Source organism: Maniola jurtina, chromosome 15 (assembly GCF_905333055.1).
Source record: "Maniola jurtina chromosome 15, ilManJurt1.1, whole genome shotgun sequence".
Lineage (NCBI taxonomy): Eukaryota > Metazoa > Arthropoda > Insecta > Lepidoptera > Nymphalidae > Maniola > Maniola jurtina.
In genome coordinates this window covers 166862-186356 of record NC_060043.1, presented here as the reverse complement: position 1 = coordinate 186356, position 19495 = coordinate 166862, and the positions used below count along the sequence as shown (strand labels likewise).

The window sequence follows — 19495 nt, the reverse complement described above, 5'->3', positions numbered from 1 at the left end:
TCGATAGAAATAAGGACAATTTTGACGATATAAATGGTGCCATATCTCAGGTAACTCACTGGTTTACTGTAAATAATCTACTTTTAAATGCAAAAAAACGAAGTGTATTGAATTCGCACTGCCCAATACCAAGAACACAAGTAACATTAATTTAATGATAAATAATGATATTTTGAAAATAGAAGAGACTACTACATTTTTGGGGATAACCTTAGATGCGAAGCTGCAATGGGGCACCCATATATCAACTCTTGCTGGCAAACTAAGCTCTGCTGCTTACGCGGTTAGAAAGATTCGACAATTAACTGACGTGGAGACCGCTAAGAAGTAGATAATTTTGCTTATTTTCATAGTATTATGTCTTATGGAATCTTAATATGGGGTAGAGCGGCAGATATTGGGAGAATTTTTGTATTACAAAAAAGGGCAATACGCGCAATTTATAACTTAAAACCACGCGATTCACTTCGAGAAAAATTTAAGGAAATAGGTATCCTTACCGTAGCCTCTCAATATATTTACAACAACATAATTTTTGTAAGACAAAATATTCTTAGTTACAAGAAGGTTGGCGATCTACACAACAGGCTGACTAGACACCGTAACAGGCTTGCGACTCCTACGCTCCGTCTCAGGAAGGTCTAAAAGTCATTTGTGGGAATGGGTATAATCTTCTAAAATTTCAAAATTCCTCAGTCAATTTTGGACTTGCCTTTACACAGGTTCAAAAAATCTATTAAAAATATGCTCCTGAGAAAAGCATATTATACTATCGAAGATTATGTAAATGATAAAAAAGCGTGGATCTGAACTTCGATTCGCTCCAGCAATGCGCAGGACTTCAATTGCTTGTATACATGGCATAATATTGTATATCAAATCATTGAAAAGAGCAACCGCCGAGTTTCTTGCTGGTTCTTCTCGGTAGGAAAGGCATTCCGAACCAGTGGTAGATGCTTTTGACGATTCGAAAGAACTTGTAAAAGTCTAATTGAATAAAAACATTTTGAATTTGAATTTGAATTTGAATATAAAGTTAAAATGGCGCGTTAGAACTCATTTTTTACGCATTACTTTAGACTTTTACTATGTATTTTCCATCGTCAAGTAAATCTACCACTGCATTGGTTCGGAATGCTCTACGGAGCACAACCAGCAATCGAGAAGAGAGCAACCGTCGAGATAATACCTAGTGTTTTGAAGCGAACAGACGTAGCGGACTGATATGAATATTTAGTGATGGTGCGTATTATAATTTTTTTCCGAGAATTTGCTGTGATTCGAGATGTTAATAAAAGGGTTAATTCAAGGTTTAACTTGAGTCGCAGGTTGAAGATCGCGCCGCCACCACCTCGCCGACTTCTATCACAACTAGACGATCCTTAACACGTCTAATCGTATTCTAGTTTAAACTATACCTACTAGGTATCCTAAAATAATCTCAGTTTGAGATATTTCGGTAAAGTAAATCAAGATAGTGTTCATGAAAGTTGTGAAAGTCATGAACTTTTTTGTGAAATAATTAAAAAACTTTTTTGTGCATTATAATTTTTTTTGCATGATTTTTGTGTGGTTCCCGCGGCATGGATGATGATAAAAGGTATAGTATAAAATTCCTATTTTTTTTAAGTTTAGAATCTGTAGGTAATAATAGATAACAAACATAAAAATATGTCACACCAAATATAAAGTTAGTATTAATTAAGTTATAATCATTGATTTTGAAAGAGCCACCCCTAGTTATAATCATGTAGATGTACATCTATACTTTCATTTATAGAAGTAAAGTTTGTGAATTTGTTTGTAGGAGGGGGTAGTCTCTGGAACTACTGAACCGATTTTGAAAATTCTTTCACCAGAAGAAAGCTACATGATTCTTGAGTAACATAGGCTATATTATTATTTTTTTTTCAAAAAATTAGAGATCCCTACGACGACGCGACGATTTTAATAAGCTACCCACGCGAAGCTTTTGCGGGTCGCTAGTAGATTATAAAAGCTGTGATATCTTAGTAGTTAGGGATAGGTCTCCTATTCAGTGGATGTGGGGTTTGATTCTAGACTCGCACCTCTAACTTTTCGGAGTCACTTGCGTTTTGATCAATTAAAAAATATCACTTGCTTCATAGTGAGCAAACCTGCTGTGTACTCGAAAGTTCTCCATAATTTGCTCAAAGTTGTGTGAAGTCTTCTAATGCGTACCAACGACGCCAGTGTGGTGGATTATGTCCTAAGCCTGGAGCTGGTCTCAGTAGTGAGCCGGCGACGAGTTGATTGATCATGGTGAAAACCGGGTACATAGGTCTCTACTCTCCAGTCTGTTCATATGGTCTTTACTCTTTTGCTTGACAGATCAGAGAGAAAGAATGAAATTAATTCTTTTATTTGCTCTGCAAGAGTCAGCGTTTTTCCTCGTTTCATAGTAGGTAAGTATGAGTACAACAAAGCTAGGTTAGCACCCGCCCATAGTTCTTAGTTCTTTCAGTGACCTAGTCGGCGGCCTGAGGAGCTCTGAAGTCGGCTGCCATATCGATGATTAACAACCCGAGCTATGCGGACGACATGGTGCTCCTTAGCCCGTCGGGCAAAGGTCTCAGAAAGTCAGTCTGTGAGAATTATGCCAATTCTCACAGACTGACTGGACTTAAAGTACGATGTCTTGAAGACTGAAATGCTTATTTTTAAAGCAGGGAAGGGTCTGGAGTGAGTTCCCGAAGTGTTTTTGAACGGGACAGTGGTTCGGGTTGTTAGGCAGTTCAAATGCCTTGGCCACATCGTCACGGACGATCATAAGGACGATCTTGACATGGAGCGGGAAAGACGGCCATTGTCGGTTTGGTCATCGGTGCAACATGCTCTGTCTGTCTTGTGTGTCAAGACTCGAGAATTAAAACCCATAAACTACTTCCCGTTGACCTAGGATCATGAAATTTGGCAGTTAGCAAAGTCTTATAGCACACGTAAAGGGCAAAATACGAAAACCGTGAATTTGTGTATACATCACAAAAAAAAAGTGTTATTTCTTGTTCGATGTACGGAACCTTCGTGTGCGAGTCCAACTAGCGCTTGACTGTTTTTTTAATATGACGTGTCGTAGTGGAATTATAAGCGTAGATATCCGGGCGCGCTATTCCTTTAGAATTTGTACCCTGGCCGAGTTTCCGATTGTGTACGTTCAATCTAGTTATTGTGTTATAAAAAAATTATTGCCGGAATAATACAATAACTTACAAGAATTAAAATTATAATAAGTACAAGTTACATTAATTAATACAATAATTAATATTAGGTAACTTATAAATTTGTATTATTGTAATTATATTATGTAATTATAATTGAGATAGCATTGTATTATTCCGGCAATAAGTTTTTAAACGTTTCGCACTTAGTCCTTTGATCAGAGAGCTTGTTATAATGCCAGTTTTGCTCTCAATAGACGCTACTGACGACGCGATGCTCAAGTAGTGATGTGCTCGTATGTTTTCACGTGTGAGTGGCTCTCTGTGTTCGCCCACAAAATAACAATATTCGGCCATTAAATACATATTATTCTTTTGTAGTTCTGTGGACCCGAGACATCGATGCCCTGAGTGTATCGTTGAAATTAAATAAAATAAATAAATAAATAAATAAATAAAGCCTTTAATGCTGAAAAAAAAAATTAAATAAGTTATATAATTAAAATATATATATCATTTACGTAACTGTCATATTTTATTTATCTTTATTTATGTTTTGGCAGGTTTTGGCAAAGCAATTTTTTATTGTAATATTTTCAATAATAAATATATCCTAAAATATTTTTTTTAAATTAATTTGCATAACATTTCCTATATTTAAATATAATAAGTAGGTAACTCCAATGCGACGTACGATTATCCGTTCTTGCGTAGCTTCTAAAAGCTATAGTCGCGCGCTTCTATGCAAAAATTGCGTGTTTGTAAGTAGTAGGTATAGGCGCAGAGGAGGATATATTTATTATCTACTTAATATTATGTAGTTTGTAGGGGGGCTAGTTTGTGAATTTATGTATATCACACTATCACACTAATTTATTATAATTTATTAGTGTGATAATATTATAAAGGCGAAAGTTTGTATGTGTGTGTGTGTATGTTTGTTTGTTACTCCTTCACGCAAAAACTACTGGACGGATTTGGCTGAAATTCGGAATGGAGATAGATAATATCTTGGATTAGCACATAGGCTACTTTTTATCCCGGAAAACCAAAGAGTTCCCACGGGATTTCGAAAAACCTAAATCCACGCGGATGAAGTCGCGGGCGTCAGCTAGTAGGTAGATAATTCTTAATTTGCCTCTAGTCCGTTTCGTAGCAGGTCTGATTGCAGCCAAGTGCATGTCTAGAAATTAATCTAAAAAACCGGTCAAGTGCGAGTTGGACTCACACACGAAGGGTTCCGTACCACCACTTTTTAATTTCTTTTGTGATGTAACCTCAAATTCAAGGTTTTCGGATTTTCCCTTTACTCGTGTTACAAGACATTGCAAGTTGCTCTGGTTCTAGGTCAACGGAAAGTAGGTACCCTTTAAGTTTTGATTCCCGAGTCACGACAGAGACTCAGACACGACAGAGAGACAGACAGAGAAAGAAGTGACCCAATAAGGGTTCCTTTTTCCCTGAGATACTGAACCCTAAAAAAAGCTTCGACCGTTATTTACCATCGGCCACTTTACCAGCAAAAACGGACGAAGTGAAGACGGAGTGAATTGCTAAAATATTAATTTCTTTTGCTATATTTAGAAAACTAGTAGAACCGACTTCGCACGCAGAGCCAATGATAGACAAATGAATGTGTTATACCTACCTATTAGAATATTAACCTTCCTCACATTCATTAATGTTCTCAATGATAATGAAACCTGTATTGAAAGATTGAATTCCACTCACAAGTTTAGCTACTTACCAGATTTTTACCGAAATCGAAACTTTTTTATTCAGATACAAGTCAGATCTTGACTGCAATCTCACTTGATGGTAAGTGATGATACAGTCTAAGATGGAAGCGGGCTAACCTGGAAGGGTACGGCATCGTACCGGAACGCTAAATCACCTGTTTGTAAGGGAACAAATTAAACTGTCCCTTTGTATTTAAGGTGTTATATTACTAACCCATTCAACTGATCACGATTGACTTGTTGTTCATTGAGGAGTTCCGTTTTTCTCCAAAAATATCTAACAGTTCTTCACCAAAACATAAAACCAATCTGACAGAGTACAACTTTTAAAAATATATCGAAAAATTTGCTCAAAGACGGAATTATGGAGTAACATTGAGAAAATTCGATTGTTTTTCAATATTATATAAGCTATCCTATATTCCTATATAATAATATATCCCGGAGTATTAACTGTAAGTATGCCAAGCTGCGTTTACATACTTAGTTTGTAGTTTTAGGATGATGGAAGCACAGTCAGACAATAACTCTAAGTACCCATATTATGGATAGTTATTCTTCCTCCAAGTATAATTTCCAAAATATATTAAGTATATACCTATTAATGTAGGTAACGGATCGTCCAGTTATACTTAGTTTTATTAGGGAATATGTAATTATTTTGGAACTTAAAACGTAAGTAGTTCTTTAGGCACCTCGGTGTACAGTGGGTTTATTTTATTTGAAGTTACATATTTTACTTGGTGCTTAGTCTATGGCTCTAAAAAATTATTTTGGTGGGCATTTAATTTGTACCCGTTTTATTATAACATAGATTCACTGCTTCATAGGTCCCTAGTATGCATTTTGAGAGCACTTTATACTCGATACCAGCTGTTGAGGCTTTATTATTACGTTGTTTACATCATCACATCATTGTTGTTTATATTATCTACATATTTTCCTAGTTACAACTGTGTATGACTACGTTTTTAAGAATTTTTACGTTGTTGTACAAAGTTGGCATCTTGACGGAATAGGTATGGAACGGGATGGCATGCGTGTTTGGAATAGGCGCAACTGTTGTCATTGACTCGTGGAACCAATTATATAAACATTCCAACAAGTTTTTGGAAAATTACCATGACTTCATTATGATTTTTTTATTTACTGAAACTAGACGATGGCCGCGACTGAGTTCGCATGGATTTAGGTTTTATTAAAAATCCCGTGGGAATTTTTTGCTTTTCTGGGATAGAAAGTAGCCAATGTTAATTTTCGGGACGCGAGCTACCCCTGTACCCACATAAATCGGTTAAACGGATGGGACTTTAAGAATCCCGCGGGAACTCTTTGATTTTCCAGGCTAAAAAGTAGCCTATATCCCCAGAATGTAAGCTAATATTAGCCAAGTTTATCATGATGACTAATATTCCCCTTTCCCCTCTAACTAAGCGTACAGCTTGTGCTAGAAGTAAGTGCAACAATAATGCAACGAGCGGAGCTTGAACCGGCGACCTTTCGGAGTTCAGTCCGCTCCTGGTCCGTTGAACTATCGAGGCTTGGGTCAATTATGACGTCGCATTACATAACCACAAGCCATAAACTTTTTTGGCTAGGTCGAAATTACCTTGTTGTTCTAAAAATCTAATTTGAGTCATTGTTCTTTGGATTATGTACTATTCTATACGTAAAGTAAGGTATATTATAATTCACACAATATCGATATAATATTATAACTTAATCGCTTTGGTCACAGCTTACAAACTATTTTATCAATCGTTATTTTCAGTAAGTATTTGTTGTTTAAGTAGGTACAGAATATATATATATAATGATACATAATATACTATTCCTGTCTAGTTTAGTTTTTGAGATAGCCCCCGTCACAAAAATGGTCTGAAAACTTTGACGGTACCCCATTTCTTCATATTTTAAGATAAAAAAATGTGTTCGTTTTCTACTCTATACAATAATATGCCACATGCTAGAGTAAGAAAAAAATATTATTTTCGACTGCTTTTTCATGTGCCCCTTAAAACTAATTTAACTGAATTTTTAAATCAAGATTTGATTTTGGGTCAACGCTCTACCAAATACCAAAATTTCAGGTTTGCAACTTATTTCTGTGACACACAGGACAGACTGATAAACAGACAGACAGCAGAGATTAATAGGGCTCCGTTTTTACCCTTTGGGTAAGCAACCCTAAAAATGAGCCTCATATCAATATAAGTGAGAGATATTATGATGAATTTGTTAAAAACTCCAATGTGACAACCCTGCAAACAGCTAATCGCGGAAATGAAGTACCTACCTATGAACTCGTAAAACTCTGCTATGAACTCGAAGGACAGTTTGAACGTTTGGCAAACAAGAAAGAGTCTATATACCTACCTAGTAGATACCTCATCATATATATAACTAGCTGATGCCCGCAGCTTCGCCCGCGTGGATTGGTCAGATCCCCTGCAGCATCAGGATTGAGGAGTTGGACTCCAAATTTTGTATGAAACAATGTCGCAAAGTTCCTCTATCGATTAAAAAAGAAATGACGCAAATCGGTTCACAAATCTCGAAGATTTCGGTGTACATAGGTAGAAAAACACAACTCCCTTTTTGAAAGTCGGTTAAAAAAGTAGCCTATGTTACTCCCTGGTCAATTCTCTACTTGTCTGTGAAAATCCCGTCAAAATCGGTTCAGCCGTTCCCAAGATTAGCCTTTTCAAACAGACAGACAGACAGACAGACAGACAGACAGACAAAAATTTTAAAAACGTGTGATTCGGTTACAGTATCGTTCAAATAACCATATGACCTTAATATGCGGTAGTTATTTCGAAATTACAGACAGACACTCCAATTTTATTTATTAGTATAGATATGATTTTATCAAACACGTTTTATACCATACCTAGGTATTACAGAATTTATATATTACTAGTTGATGCTCGCGACTTCGTTGGCGTGGATACAGATTTTAAAATCCCGTGGTAACTCTTTGATTTTCCGGGATAAAAAGTAGCCTATATCTCCATTCTTTTCAGTTTTTGCGTGAAAGAGTAACATACATACACACTTACGTTTTACTTTCACCTTTATAATATTATTAGATGATGCCCGCGATTTCGTATGCGTGGATTTAGTTTTGTTTTCAATCCCTTGGGAACTCTTTGATTTTCCAGAACAAAAAGTTGCTAATGTCAATTTCCGGAATGCAAACTACCTCCGTACCAAATTTCACATAAATCGGTCAAACAGATAGGCTTTTATGAATCCCGTGGGAACTCTTTGATTTTCCGGGATAAAAAGAAGCCTATGTCCTTTCCCGAGATGTATGCTAACTCTGTACCGAATTTCATCAAAATCGGTTAAACTGTTGGACCGTGAAAAGGTAGCAGTTCGACAGACAGACACACTTTCGCATTTATAATATTAGTATGGATGGATAGAGAAAGTGTGATGCATGCTGAGTTATACTTTATGATGAGTTTACATGGTCTGTGACTGTGTTATGTATCTACGTAGGTTTTAAGTATAGGTACATAAAATCGCTAGTAAATCTTTAGATAAAAATAAATATTCTGTTCTGTAATCGAATACAGGTTGTCACTATACCATTGACCTGTTATAAAATAATGCTACGTAATAATTAATTCGACGATCAACATTCAACGATCAAGGCCGAGATTCGCTTGAACGTCTCGTGCAGGTGCGATATTGTATCTAAAGCCGAGTCCAGACGAGTGTAACGTGTAATGTAAGATTACTTGTAATTTAGCGTCAACAGTGTGGACGGCACACGAGCTCAAAGCGAACTGTGTACGCGAATCTATTATTGAATTCCAAAATAAGCTCTGCAAGCGCCTTTGTGTTCGCGCAAAAAACCGACAGCTGATGGATCAGCGCGAGCGCCGGCGCGAGCGTTACATGAAATGTTCTTGTGCCGTCCACACGTAGAATTCGTGTTACATTACACGTTACACTCGTCTGGAGCCGGCTTAACGGCGACAGTTCACGTTTGACAGGTTTTCCTTTCCGCACTTTCCTCATGCATGAGCATCTCAGGGTTCCGTACCCGAAGAATGCCAACGGGACTCTATTCCGGCTCCGTCCGTCTGTGTATCTGTCTGTCTATCCATCGGCATACTGTAGGTACCTATCTCATGAACCGTAATAGGTAGAGAGTTGAAATTTTCATATAGTAGGTATACAAATGTATCTATAACTGCTATTATCATCACCAGCATCATGATCGTCCATCGCCGGCTCACTACAGTTCACGGGTCTCCTCTCAGAGTGAGAAGGGGTTTAGACATAGTCTACCACGCTTGCCAAGTGCGGATTAGCAGACTTTACGCACCGCCGAGAACATTGTGGAGAACCCTCAGGCATGCAGCTTTCCTCACGATGCTTTCCTTTACCAAGAGCATTACTTGAAACGCATATATTAACTCCGATAGGTCAGAGGTGCGTGCCCGGGCTCGAACCCCCGACCTCCCATTAGGAGGCGGACGTTCTAACCACTAGGCTATCACAGCATTACCGCTATAACAACATGTAAAAAAAAATTAGAATGGCTGCCATGTAAATTAAAAAACTAAACGTACCTCGGTACGATTCGCATTTGACCGAGGTTTTCCTTAGGGTTTTCCAATGTTAGTTCGTTCAGTATTTCTGCTCTGACATTTGTCATCATGATCAACCCATAGCCGGCTCACCGGTTCACTACCGAGCACGGGTCCCCTCTCAGAATGAGAAGGTTTCGGCCATAGCTGGCTAAGTGCGGATTGCCAGACTTCACACACCGCCGAGAACTCTGAGGTATGCAGATTTCCTCACGATGTTTTCCTTCACCGATTATTAACATAACTTCCTGTTAAATATTTGAGTAGTTATAGTCATTGTGTTAGGTACCATGCGTGTAAGTTTTCCACACGTAAAATATGCATGAGTGTTATTTTACATAGAAGTAACATAGCAGTGATAGCCCAGAGACTCAGCCTTCAGCTATTCAGGGAGTCGTCGTCGGGTGTTCGATTCCGGGCACGCACCGCGAGGAAAGGGGACAAAGGGGGTGCTTCCTTGCGTCGTTGGCAAGGGTACTGACAGTTGTTGCTTGCAGGTGGTCGCGGAGGCGCGCACAGCTGCTGGAGCGGTGGCGCGCTGCCCGCGGGGGACTGCTGGCCGGCGGAGTCAGCGGCGAGGGCCGCGCCAGGGGACTGCTCGAGATCCTGGCCCTTGGTACGTGCCTATACTTACCCATTTGTTTTGTATATACCAAACAGTAGTGCAGTGTAACGTGGAGCACGTTTGCTCGAAAGCTGCCTAATCACTTTTCTTTTGAAGGTACTAATTATTATTAATATAGCTAGCGAGGAAAATGGAAGCTGGAATTGCCATATTCTAGCAGTGCGTATTAGAAACGAGGAAGCGAATCACTTCGTACGAGACTGTGGAATTACGACTACTTACTATAATAGAAGTGCAGACAATTGCGATACCGCGCAGTCTAGTAGAAAAAACCGGCCTAGTACGGGTCAGACTCGCGCAGCGAGGGTTCCGTACTTGGGTGTTTTTTTTCGACATTTTGCATGATGAATTAAAAACTATCATGCATAAAAATACATCCATGCATGTCATGCACTGCCCGCCCTCAGCCGATGGACATTTTGTACGTCCAATTATATGGACCAATAATTTCGCCGATTTTCATCATAGACTAACTTTTTCACTACGTGTACGTATCAATATTGTAATCTGGATGTTTAATTTTCTGCTGACAAAAAATCGGTATGATGTGGACGGAGTCTAAGTACTAGGTAGTAGGTACAGTAAAGCGAGCAATATATGTACCAGTAGCACCACAACCAGACTCTTCGAAATACAGGAGCTGATGTTGACTACAAGCTGCACGGTTGCAACAGACAACAGGCATGCTCCGAGTACCTTCTATACAACAATGTTTTCGATTTTCATTGATAAAATTAGTTTGAAACAAGTACAATTTATACTAATGAACCAAATACTCGGTACAGGTAGTACCGAGTATTTGGTACAGTCGGTAGGTAGGTACACTTTATACAATAAAACGTCAAGTACCTACTCCATTTCTCTTTTAAAATTGGGGTTCATCTTTATGAAAAATTATCCAGATTATACAGAATGCCAACAAAATGAAAATACCTAAGTAGCTAGTTAATGAACGACCCGTATTATTGTAATACCTTTTCAAATTTAATATTTCCATCCCCGTATGTTTCCCAGGGGATGTTTCGCAGAAATCTCAATTTGGAAGCATCTTTGTTATTTTATAAAAATGTCTGTTTGTCTCAAACAAACAAGTTTGAAATCTCTCCTTTCTGGTAATTTATTATCCTTTGTGAGGCGAATTTATCTCGACCGTGGTTTTGCCATTTTTTGCCCAAATGCGGCCAGGGACAGACTCAGAGGGAGATATCTTAAGTGTACAATATAATTGGGTAGATTATATATGAGCGCACCTGCATGGAAGACGCCTATTCACTCTCCTCTTGAAGGTATTAATAATATGGTGAGTGTTTGGGGAAAAGCTGCAAAGACATCCCATATCCGAACCGATTGGTGGTAGAGTCTTGACTTTATCATAAGAGCCATGAGTTTTACATGAAATAAACATTTCATAAAAGGAACCACAATGCATAATCATTGCAAAGTAAGACTTTGCAAGTGTGCATTGTGGAGTATATTACCTCCTAGGATGTTTTAGTTTCGGTGTGAAACGTACGTTGAATGTGTGGTGTCTACTTTAATAGTAGCAGGGTGGGCGGTGCATATCGCAAGCTGCACGTTATACCATACCGCATTATAGCGAACGAAGCTTGTGGTTCATTGTATAGCATCGACTTCCGCAAAGTAAAGCCTGATCCAAGAAACACTTTGTAGATTAATTTAGCGACGTGTGGCAAAAATGCCATCGCCAATCGCTTGATTTAGCTTAATCATACAAAAGAGGGTGTAGTTTTCCAAACCGAGGGGGTTTGGACCACCGGCCTGGCTCCGCGCACGCACACAATCATGTCGGCTCGAGTTTACCCACTTCGCGGATAAACGCTGTAATTTGGTGTATGTTGAATTGTGACCGTATTTACCAGAATCCTTCTGAACGTGAGTCGAATGTATAATTTTTGTTGGGTTGCTAACTTTTTAACCGACTTCAATTAATTAAATGCTTTTTATTATAGTCCGTTTTTCCTCATCTCTAAAAACATATTACAAGTGGCTCCTCGCTGAAATGCGAATCAAATCAAATCAAGTTTATTTTTGCAAAATTGTAGGTAAATAACAGATAGTACCTACAATAGGCAGTTAGATGTAGGCGGTATACAACGTAAAACACACATAACTTCGAAATTATAGAAATTCTCAGTATCAAACTTCGGACCTCCATGTAGAAGACCGACGTCTTAACCATTAGGCTATCGCTAACCGCTATAAGGTAAAGTTACCGTAGACAAATTAATTCAATTAGGTAACTTAATTAGTAGCATTTCTGTGTTTTGAAATTCTCTAGGCAAGCCAGATAACAGGAGGGTGGTTGTGCTCTCGAAAAAGAAAAAAAAAAAACAAATAGCGCAAAAGCTTCGCACAAGAGTAATTACAGGCTAGAGGTCATGTTCATTTGTGTTGTAGCTCTGCGCCGGCAATGCGGGACCTCATGTTGCATTTTGTGTACACTGTAGAGTGACAATACGATGACAAAACCCGGCCAAGTGTGAGTCAGACTGGCGCACTGAGGGTTCCGTACTCGGGTATTTTTCCGACATTTTACACGATAAATCTTAAGCGCAAGACGTGTAAATTAAAAATTTATAACACCTCCGACAAGTGAAGGTTACAGTACTTAACTAGAAAAAAGCTGATAACTTTCAAACGGCTGAACTGATTTTCTTGGATTATTATAGCTAAGAACACTCTTGATCAAGCCATCTTTCTAACAAAAAACACTAAAGTTAAATCTGTTCATTAGTTTAGGAGCTACGATGCCACAGATAGATACACAGATGCATAATACACACGTCAAACTTATAACACCCCTCTTTTTGGGTCGAGGGTTAATAAAAATAAATAAAAATCTGTTTTAGAATGTACAGGTAAAGCCCTTTCATATGATACCCAACGTGTTAAAGTTATCTTACGTTGAAAATTGAAAATGCTAACTATTTGTTCATGAACACATTTTAATTTTTTTTTCGTGATGTAACCACAAATTCACGGTTTTCAGTTTTTTTCCTTTACTGTGCTAACCTGTACTGTGCTGGTCAACGGGAAGTACCCTATAGGTTTCCTCGACAGACACGACGGACGGAAAAACAGACAGACAGAGAGACAACAAGTAATCCTATAAGGGTTTCGTTTTTCCTTTTGAGGTGTGGAACAAGCCCAACGTGTCGAATAGAAATCGCGAACACAAAGGAATCACAGATTCACAGCAATTAGGGAGGCAGTCGGGAGTGCGAGGGAATAAATCCACTTAGAGGGAACACCTGCGCTCCTTTGTGATAATTGAGGACCTCTCTGTGATGCCGCCTCGAGCGGTTTTCACACCAAAGATTGCAATGAAAAAAGTTAGCTACTTAATTCAATTCATTTTTTACCCGACTGCGGCGAAGCCCAAAGGAGGGTTATGTGTTTGACAAGTATCTATGTGTGTATGTATGAATGTATGTCCGGTTATAACAACTCAACGGCTCAACCGATTCCGATTTTACGTAGTTTTGCACTAAAACCAGGAAATAAATTAAATATTAAAAAAAACTAAAAACCCAGACTGCGTAAAACAAAATCTAGACTTTACTGGTAACTAAAGAGCAAAAAATAAGCTTTCTACTCTATAAACTAGCATTTGATAAGATCATAAACGTAAAATGTTAGAAAATGTATGGCGGGCGGGGGTAATATTTAGCCAACTAGGACTATTATCAGGATTATTAGGACTATTAAAAAACCAATCCAAAAACGTTATTATAGAACTAGATTAACTCTTGTATACCTACATGATAATATTCGGTAATAAATTAAATTATTTTTAACTTTTTTAGTGTTCATCAGGTTATTGAAGACGATTTTTTTTGAAAAATTTTCTCCATACGATACGATCTCGATATCGTTTATCGCGTGATAATATTGATAGTTTACCACACCTCGTGTAGCAAACCAGTTTTAGTAGTATATAAACATACTAACATTGTGGCAACTTGTATGGGCATCAATGAATAACACGGAAGTTGTGATGGGTGTCTTGGACTCAAGCTTCTACTTTTAACCTGCTTTACAAAATAAGCGTTTTTCTTTCTTCTAGCCGCCCTGGGGCTTATTGCATACAATTAATTGAGAAGGTGCCTTGATATTTTACTTGATTTAAGTTAAAATAATCATTAGGTACTAAGTATTTAAACGCCAAACCTACTTTGTATATACTCGTACGTATTTGGTTATACCTACATTAAATAGGTACTTACTACTTAGACCTATTCTTTGTAACGTCGTAGCTTAGTTTTTAATCCTATTATGAACATTTTTGGTCAGATTATAATATGGTAAACATGTTACTGACGTAGACAGTTTTGAATAATAAAACCGGAAAAGAGCATGCATGCTGCAAGAGCGATTTGAACTAGCGGGGGTTCCGTAGATTAAATTAGATTACGCATGTTGAAGTAGCCTGTTAGTAGTAATATGCATTAATAGTCTTAAGTTTAAATAAGATGTCAGAAAAATCATTATCTATTTCTTTGTATACCGATGGCTTCCTACATATTGAATGAAATAAAATAAAATGCTACCATTTTCCGCAGGGAGTAATATGAAAGGGATGGCAATATAATATTAAGACGTGTCATTTTAGTTTACAAATTGTGTACAACAGAATGAATCACATTGTTGGGTAATAATATTATGTATAATACTTATATACCAGATGATGCCCACGACCGCGTGGATTCAAGTTTTAAGGATCCCGTGCCTCTTTGATTTTCCGGGATAAAAAGTAGCTTATCTCCGTCCCCGGGATGTAAGCTGACGTTGTACCAAATTTCATCAAAATCGGTTAAACCGTTGGTTCGTGAAAAGCTATCATACAGACAGACACATTTTCGCATTTATTTTTCCCAATAATGTGACACTCATCCCCAAAATTTCAAATTCGCACACTACTTAGTTATTGAGAAAACCCAGTTTCCTGATGATGGAAAAGTGTCAATAGTTATCTTTTCAGGGTTCGGTTCTTTTGACACAGAACCCTAAAATCGTTTAGAAAAACAGATTTGTAGCTATTTAGTCATCTGGAAGCGATGACCTAACAGTTCAAGGCGCCGCAGGTTCGCGGAACTGCACGACGTAGGTATCTACTCTAAAATACTACAGTTTGAGGAAAAATTCCAATACAAAATGTGAGTTCAGGTTTTGTTGCACAACCAAATATAAGTTGAGTAGAGCAGGTTACTGATACTATTAATATTGTATACAAATACATTGAGAAATAAACTAGTAAGTAGGTATATCTACTAACACATCCATAAGAACATTGTGGAGGGCTCTCAGGCGTGCAGGTTACCTCATGACGTTTTTCTTTAGTAAGGAGAAGAAATATTTTTTACCCGACTGCGGTGCCTGCCCAAAGGGAGGCTTATGTGTTTGACCTGTATGTATGTCCGTTCCTATTTCCGCTCGTAAGTACTAAACGACTCGACGGATTTTGATAAATAAATGATGTGGGTATTCTACGGATACGTCAATAGATTCGTCTTGATAGCACTAGCGGCTAGTATCGCTGTGTAGGTAAGTTCAATTCCAAAAAAGTCAAAATGGCGCGCCGCAAACCGCAGTCGGGGGTGTTTCAAAAACTTTTTAAATTATTTGGTATTTACTGTTTGCTTTAACAGTAAATACCAAATAATTTAAACTGATAAATTTCAATTAGGTAGGTACTTATTTAAAAACGAACATAACGTCGAAAAGTTAAAAGTGCGTGCCCGGAATCGAACCCGCGATCCATTGAATAGAAGACTGACGTTTTAACCACTAGGCTATCGACGTCTTAACCAATATGGTTAATTGCAGCCAAGCGCTAGTCTGTAAATTAAAAAAAAAATCTTAATTAATAAAGTTTTATCAATATAAAGCTCTACCTATTGTACCTAAATTGCTCAATGAATATTTTTAAAAACTCGTTAGCGACAATCCGCGGATCTCTAGCGGAAAGTTTGACGGAGTTGGCGCTTTGTTGTCGCTTCATGAAGCACTTTGATTGAAACGGTGAAATATTAGATTTCTTACTGCTTTCCAGCTCTCTGGTGCAGTGGTGACATAGGTTGAACATTGAAATCTATACAACGCACTTCGACTTTGCTTACACTTAAGTGTCAGTTAAAACGAGACAGATCTATGCCAGCGGTATAACGCTGTCTCGTTTTAATAGTTTCTTAAGTCTGGGCAAAGTTAAAGTGCACTCTATAGATCTCAGCCATAGTGTGTGTCTGGTGAGACAATTTAGAAAAACTAACATTGTATTTTTGTACAACAGTGCTGACGGTGCTGGCGGCGGTGTGGGCGACGCAGCGCGCCACCACACTGCGGGACTTCGGCAGCGAGCACTTCTTCGGAGACTCTGTTACTGGTATGTTTGTATATCAGGTGTTACCTACTAATCCCTACGGCTGTAAGGCCGCGACTGCTGTGATCCGAATAGTCTTCTCCTTCTTATCCTTAAGCCTTTCAGATCCTTAAGCTGGGTTAGCTATCTTGAGCTGGTTGTATTGGTGTTGCAGATGGCGAGGAGTTCGACTACATCGTGGTGGGCGCGGGCCCCGCCGGCAGCGCGGCGGCGGCGCGCCTGGCGCTGGCCGGCAGCCGCGTGCTGCTGCTGGAGGCCGGCGGGGAGCCTGGCCTTATGAGCAAGGTACGCTGCTGCACTCTTTACTGCGCTTTCCTCCCGATCGGACCTAAGCAACAGCTGCCGATCTCACCGGAGACTAGCAAACTCATCATCATTTTCAACCATTTTTATTTCACAGCTGGACATAGGTTTCTTGTGGGGACTTCCACACCGCCCAGACTTACGCCACCTGGGACAGCTAGCTGCAACTCGCTTGATTTCGTCTGTCCACCTCATGGAGGGTTTTTCAACCCTGCGCTGTCGAGATCGAGGTCGCCAGTACTTTGAGAGACCAACGTCTATCGGTTTTTCGAATGCGCCCGGCCCATTGCCATTTCAGCTTCGTAATCGTAACCCATTATGAACCAACTGCACAAGAAATATTGTGCACAAACACTAACACAATTTCTGTTCACCTATTCTATGACAATGCCGTAGAGAGATGCAGGACCCGCGCCATATAGTGTACTTTCCGTGGCCGCACCGTAGCACCGCCAACTTCTCGATTGCTAGAGTTTCTTGATAGAAAAGCCCAATAACTTTTTTGATCCGACTCTGACTAACCACTATACTCGTACCATCAAGGCAAATCAAATCGGGGCCGTATATTAAGTTATAAGTATTATATTTGCAATTTCAGATGCCGGGAGCCACGTTGGGGCTGACGGGCACGTCGCTCAACTGGCACTACGCCACGCGGCCCAACAACAAGTCCTGCCTGTGCAGCGACGGGCGCGCGTGCCGCTTCGCGCGCGGCCGCTGCGTGGGCGGCTCCACCGGCATCAACTTCATGATGTACACCCGCGGCAACGCCAGGGACTACGACTACGACCTCCCCGGCTGGAACTGGGAACACCTCGAGCCCTACTTCCTGAAGTACGAAGGCCTCTACGACTCTCATCGCCTGCCCGCCTCCTCGGCTCGCCACCACAACACGTCCGGAGTGGTTCCCGTCGGGTACTTCGGCGACTCCTCGAACCCGTGGCACGAGAGAATCGTCAAAGGACTCCGATCCCTCGGCGTTCCGTACAATCCTGACGTGAACGCTCACTCCCAAATCGGAGTCTCCCAAGTGCTCGGCTACACGGCGGGAGGCGAACGAGTGAACATCGGCAAAGTCTATCTCGAACAAAAGAGAGTTAAAAATAAATTAAAATTAGTCAAGAACACGAGATGCACTGGAGTCATCATCGATGAAAATAACGTCGCCAGGGGAGTGACAGTCTTCAGGGAACCCAATGAAACTTTGCATTTTTTCTCAAAACATGAAGTAGTGTTGAGCGCAGGCGCCATCGCGACGCCTCAACTGCTGATGCTCTCGGGAGTGGGACCGAGGAAGCATTTGAAAGAGTTCGGTATCCCCGTGAAAGCGGACCTGCCGGTCGGCGAGGGAATGTCGGATCACATCTTACCAGTTACCTACATTCAAGTCGACGATGAATATAAGTCATCGTTCCAGTTTTCCACCCTCGGAGAGAAGAGTCTTCAAGCCGTGCAGTGGCTCGCCACCCGGAGCGGCCCTATGGCGTCCATCAGCCTCACCGACGTCACCACGTTCATCAACACCGCGTGCTACAACTTCACGCAGCGACGCTTGCTGAACGATCGGCCCGAGTGCGAGCTGCCGACCCTGCAGCTGATCCACGCTTACATGGACAAGGGTTTGGGAAGCTTCGCCCGCTCCATAGCGCGGCATATGTTCTCTCAATGCGACGAGGTTTACGAGAGGGTGTTCTCCTTGAACGAGGAGAGCAGTCTCGTAGTTGTATCTCCGATCTTGCTTCAACCCGAGTCGCGAGGCCGGTTGCGGCTGGCGAGCTCCGACCCGCTGGTGCCGCCGGCCATCACGCCCAACTATTTGGACGACGAGAGGGATGTGGAGGAGATGGTGCGGGCGTTAAAGTTCGTGGAGCATATTGTCGAAACGCCAATCTATAAGAAGTATAACGCGTCGGTCGTGCGGGGTCGTTTTCCCGGTTGCCCCGATTTCCCGGAGGAGGGTTACTGGGAGTGCTACGCGCGGCACATGACTCAGTCCGTACATCACGCGGTGGGCACGGCGGCGCTGGGCAGAGTCGTCGACGAGCGGCTGAAGGTCATGGGCATCAGACGCCTCCGCGTGGCCGACGCGTCCGTGCTGCCGTACGTGCCGCGCGGCAACACCGCCGCTGCCATCATCGCGATCGGAGAGCGACTGGCAGACTTCCTCATAGAGGATCGAGAACTAATCCTCCATTGAAAATAGGTAGATCTTCACTGGTTGAAGATTATTCAGAAGCAAGAAAGTGAAGAATTCCATTTTGGAGATTTGACAAAGTAGACGATGACTGACGACGTCGTAATCAATAATGGCGGCTATGAACTAATATTACACCCCATAAACTATCATTAAACAGTCATTTAAAAAGACTTGGTGTGACTGACTGACTGATCCATCAACGCACAACCTAAACACAGGTTCCTTTTATGACGGCCCCAGGGGGATGAAAATTGTATGAAAGTCCGTCATTATTCAAGTTATATCTACTAAAAGTGGTATTTAGGACAAAAACGTACTTACTTACGTGTTTCAGGATTTTTTCCACCCCCTCAAATATTTTCATAAATTGTACCCGAGCGACACCGGGGCGGCTCAACTAACGTTTAACAGAACCAATGAGGAGTAAAACTCATATTCTAGCATA

General features: G+C 40.4%; 1 protein-coding gene across 1 annotated transcript; it reads left to right on the top strand.

Annotated features, from left to right (window-relative positions):
* The first annotated feature begins 2532 nt into the window (after positions 1–2532).
* Positions 2533–19099, top strand: LOC123872603 (glucose dehydrogenase [FAD, quinone]-like). The gene is made up of 5 exons (XM_045916982.1): positions 2533–2600; positions 10023–10141; positions 16461–16553; positions 16705–16835; positions 17452–19099. Exons 1-5 carry the CDS (start codon positions 2533–2535, stop codon positions 19048–19050), a joined length of 2010 nt encoding a protein of 669 aa, XP_045772938.1. The 3' UTR covers positions 19051–19099.
* The last annotated feature ends 396 nt before the right edge of the window (positions 19100–19495 follow it).

What these genes read in the sequence shown, in the direction of transcription:
- LOC123872603 (XM_045916982.1), top strand. Translation starts at nt 2,533, where the DNA reads ATGATTAACAACCCGAGCTATGCGGACGACATGGTGCTCCTTAGCCCG. An exon ending in CTTCGGAGACTCTGTTACTG is followed by an intron (nt 16,554 to 16,704) that starts GTATGTTTGTAT and finishes TTGGTGTTGCAG; the next exon opens with ATGGCGAGGAGTTCGACTAC. An exon ending in AGCCTGGCCTTATGAGCAAG is followed by an intron (nt 16,836 to 17,451) that starts GTACGCTGCTGC and finishes TTGCAATTTCAG; the next exon opens with ATGCCGGGAGCCACGTTGGG.